General features: G+C 37.7%; 1 protein-coding gene across 1 annotated transcript in view; it reads left to right on the top strand.

Moving 5' to 3' along the window:
* TRPA1 (transient receptor potential cation channel subfamily A member 1) overlaps positions 1 to 4,755 on the top strand; it is a 100,159-nt gene that overhangs the window by 11,092 nt on the left and 84,312 nt on the right. The window contains exons 2-4 of the mRNA XM_019519133.1: positions 164 to 326; positions 2,714 to 2,889; positions 3,928 to 4,035. Coding sequence (XP_019374678.1) covers positions 164 to 326; positions 2,714 to 2,889; positions 3,928 to 4,035 — 447 coding nt within the window. The remainder of the gene's footprint in view (positions 1 to 163; positions 327 to 2,713; positions 2,890 to 3,927; positions 4,036 to 4,755) is intronic.

The raw sequence follows: 4,755 nt of genomic DNA, 5'->3' as shown, positions 1-4,755 counted from the left end.
GGGTTTGTTTTTCTTTACTCTCTTTACATTTTTCTTACTCTTGGCCTATTGCTTTTGATACTGATAAGATACAGGGGAAATATACAGAGCTACTTTTAGCATATGAAGTTAATAAAACGGTCTACTAAAAATAGAACATTATAATATTTGTATCCAAAATAAGGTGATTTCAGATGGAAGTACTTGCAGATTACGGAGTTTCATTAAGAAGAATCGGTCTGGACTTAGCAAAGTGGATCAACTACATGCCACTCCATTGCATCATGCAGCAGAAGGAGGTCAGATTGAATTGATGCAGATGATAATAGATGATTCTTCATATGAAGGTAACTGTTGATGAATTATTTTCTATAACTTTGAAAAACTAGTTCCCGAAATAAAAAGTATTACTTAGAGTGGAGCTTGGAGTTGTTACTGCTATTTCTACCATTAAAACATGATATTATTAACACTGTTTTGATAATTTTACTACAAGTTAATGTCCCTGAAAATGAACTTTAATAATACAGGTCTAAAGCATATAAAATTGAAAATGCCTGTCACATCTCTTCCTGTATATCAGTTATGATTTGGATCATTGGTATTCTAACACCCCTTTTTATGAGGAAATGCCAGTTTGGCCCTTCTAGTAAGTATGGAGACACCAAATCAGCACCTATTGAGAAATGAATGTTTTTTTATTAAGTTTACTGTGTTTGTGATTCATTTTTAATTCAGGTGTTCAAATGTGAGAGAGACAATACATCATGATTATGATGCAGATGGACAATGCAATAATCAATTTCCACACTTCATGGTATTGTTAGAAGATTCATTTTCAGTACTGGACTCCTGAATAAATCATTTTAATGTTTCAGTGCTTAAATTTTACTATTCAGTGATCTGGATCTTTCCACATGAAAACATTCCAAATATAGATTTGAAAAATTTCTCATTGTTGAAAATTACTTTAAGCAGATAAAATTATCAGGCGAATTTAATGAACAGATCCATTTAATATGCTTGCTACTCTTTAAGCATACATCAGAACAAAAGACCTATCTAATATCCAGGGGGAAAATATACTTGGCACTATGCAAAACACAAATACACATACCTTGTCCATTCCAAATCACTTACATTGATGAATACAGACTTCATGAGCCAATAGCTAAGGCACATAAAGGCAATATAAGTTTGTAGGTTTTTTATTATTTATTTTGTCCAGTTTTTGGCCCTTCACTCAAACAAAACTGTGGACATATAAGAAAGAGTCCAGTGAAAGCAATGAACATGATTAGAGGTCTAGGAAATATGGTTTATGAGGAAAGGCTGAAAGAAAAGGCATTATTTACTCTGAAGAACATAAGATCAAGGAAAGATTTGGTAACAGTCTTCAACTACCTGAAGGGTGATTGTAAGATTGAGATAGACTTTTCTTTGTAGCTGCAACGGATGAGGTGCGGTTTGACTCGCGCTACAGTCAGGGAATTTTAGGTTGGATATTAGGAAGAATTTTCTCATGATGAGGAATGATCATGCCTGGAGCAGGGGAGTTAGACTATATGACTTCCTGCGGTCCCTTTTTACACACCTACTTTTTAATGCATAATGATGTCCTATTGCAGAGGAGTAAGCATTTGCTCAACATTGGACTTTGGAGAACTTAGTCTGTAGGAGATCTTATTTATAGAAAAGATGTAGGCCTTAGGGAAAGAAAAAACATAGATAAAGGTATTATTAACTTTATTATTTGCTTTGTGGAAGCACCGAGGAACTCCAGGTGTAGATGTGGGGTTGACTGTACAAATGGTAAGATGAAGTCAGTCCCTGACTTCCAAGTTTGATTATATCTTAAAACTTTTTGGTTTGTTAATACTTTCAGCATACCAGTCTGGTTATTGTTTCAATTCTGATAATTTGTGTTGAAGTTTGACTTTCATATTTTGAATTTCATATGCTACTACAAAGTCGCCAACACCCAATCCCCCTCCACCAGTCCAGGACCAGGGTCACTGATACGAATTAGTTCAGTAGTTCAGTGGGGTTGTGCTAATTTACACCAACTGGAGATTTGTCCTTTGCTCTGCATGTTAGTAAAGGATAGTACTTTATTTACCTCCTACAAGAATTTTTACCATGCATTTCCTTCCTCTGAACTGTTCATCAACAACACGTTAACAAAGCATGGAAGAACAGAGTGGGGAAAAGATAGAAAGGGAGAAAAAGAATAGGACAGAAAGCAACTCATAATTTCATCTGTCTCCCTAATTCTGTTACCATTTCATATTAAGTATTGCAGAAAACAGGACAGGGTGGTACCTTTTAGACTACCTCATTCAGAAAGGAAAAACGCTTTTATAGGTTACAGCCTTCATGTTCAGATGTCAATAATAAAAGGGTCATTGGTATATCCTAAACATATTGGGCTTGCTCTCTTCACAGTAGCATGTTGACATTTTTAATACGGTCCTTTCTTCCTTTCATCCTTCCTGGATTTAGCATAATAATCAAATGCACCAATTTATTTTGTGGAGGGCAGCTTAGAAGCAGCAGCAGGAAGGAGTCTGTAACAACTGATGATGGAGTTAAACTAATCCAGTGTTGCAGAACTAAACTGCCAATGAAAATGTGACACTTCACATGAAAATCAATTTTCAATTAAATCCATCTGAACATTTACTAGCTATATGCTTATTGTAGTGTTAACTTTTTTTTCCGTTCTTTAATTTAGTACTAAATGCAACAGACTCTGCTGGAAATACCCCACTGCATTGGGCTACAAAGAAAAACCAGATTGAGAGTGTTAAATTACTTCTTAGCAAAGGAGCTAACCCAAACATCCTGAACTCCAATATGATGGCTCCTCTACATATGTCTGTGCAGTCCCTCCAAAATGAAATAGTTAAGGTAAGATTACAGTCCAAGTAAATATATATTCATTCAAGGAAAGATTCCAAGTGGCTGCAGTGGTGTGGTCATACTGGAGCAGCAGCCAGGGACCATTTTTAAGTCCCTGAATCAGGTAAGAAACTCAGTGGCATGTCTTCTCCCCTCTAATCCTCCCCTCCCCACTTGCCTTCTCCTGTCTCCACTGCCCCTGGTTGACCCAGGGGCAGGGGCAGCTCCAGAGCCACTCATGCCCCTCTCCATCCGGGTTGCATAGGAAGCCTGGCTCAGCCAGGGACAGTGACAGTGGTGGCAGTGGGTGGGTTTCTCCTTCCTACTGGGTCCCCCTAGGTGCCCTCTGTCAGCCCAGAAACAGGCTTAGGAAGGGGGAACTTGCCACCCACCACCACCACTATCTTCAGCTGACCCCAGCTTCTTGTGCAGCCTAGCTGAAGTGGGACAGGAGTGGCTCTGGAGCTTCTCCTGCTCTTGGTACAGAAAGGGATAGTGGCAATTGAGACAAGGGAAGAGGGGAATGGCAGTAGAGGGAACGTGCCACTGAGCAGAGAGAGGAGAAATGCAGCCACCCCTGCAGCTCTGGTTGCTGATCCTGCCTCCCCCTTCCCTTTACAAAATCCATACATATATTTATTAACGGCTGAACAATTACTTGTGTGCACAATTTAACTAGCTACATGCATAACTCTCAAGTGCATAAGTATGCATATACAGGTGACTTATCTCTGATAAAAACACAGGCCTTGAAGTGTTTACACAATAGCTGAGATGGTCAGCCTCTGACTCCCCAAAAAGGATTAATCTACTTTCAGAAGCTGGGTTTATCCACAGAATTCTCCTGTGACATTTATGCTGAGAGTGTAATTTCTTTCTTGTGTTCCACTGAGTAGACTTAGTTGACATTTTTATGCAAAAGTTTTTTTTATTAGGAAGCTAAATTTTATTAGCAGCATTTCATTAAAATTGTCAAGGACAGAAACAGCAGCAACAACAATGCTCTAAATGCATGATAATCAACACTTTATTTTTTTAAATATCTAGATATTGGTTCAGCACAGCAGTACAGATGTTAATTTAGAAGGAGAAGCTGGGAATACACCTATAATTGTAGCGTGTTATAAAAATAATCCTGAAGCCCTGACACTTTTGGTATGTATAATTGTCTAGTGTCTCCTAACTGCCTCTGCTTGTGTAAGTAAAATTTACTGTGTGTTTTTTTTTTGTCGTCTTTATTTTTCTGTAAGAAGCACAAATGCCAACTAACATCTTGATCCTGAAAGTTCCTTCATGTCAGCATGAGGGGATTCCCACTGACTTTGCAGGGTTCTTAGATACAAATGAGTGTGTATCTTATGTTGTCATATAGTCATTAAGTAAATGTGCACCCTTTGGCAAAGGGGTGACTAAGCTGAAGAAGACATTTTTACCATCTCTCTGAAAAAAAAAATATTTTTCATCTACCTCTTAAGTATTTTACTTTCCTTTGGTATGCTTTTTACTTACTTGGTTCTGCAGGAGTTCTAGGAAAACAACATGTAAACTAAATCCTTCAGTACATTATGAAAAAATGCCTCAGTTCTTAAAAAGTATAGGATACATTATATGTAGTTCTTTTGTGAAGTATGTCAAAAGAAATATGATATTTCTGAATGCTATAAAAATAAATGGGAAAAATCAAGCATGCTGTTTTAAGGGATTATGAGTGGACATCATGTCAGGGTTGATCAGTTTTGTGTGCATGAAACTTTCTTACTTTGCTATGAGTTTATGTGAGGTACATAGTTTTAAGTGATTTCCCCCCCTCCCCAGGATTGCTATTAAAATTACATCTCAAGGGACAAATTAAACAAGCCTTCCCCCACCCCATCC

The sequence above is a fragment of the Gavialis gangeticus genome, unplaced genomic scaffold (genome assembly GCF_001723915.1).
Source record: "Gavialis gangeticus isolate Ggan-Ray unplaced genomic scaffold, GavGan_comp1, whole genome shotgun sequence".
Taxonomy (NCBI): domain Eukaryota; kingdom Metazoa; phylum Chordata; order Crocodylia; family Gavialidae; genus Gavialis; species Gavialis gangeticus.
Note: the sequence above shows the minus strand (reverse complement) of the source record. Positions and strands in the feature narration are given on the sequence as shown.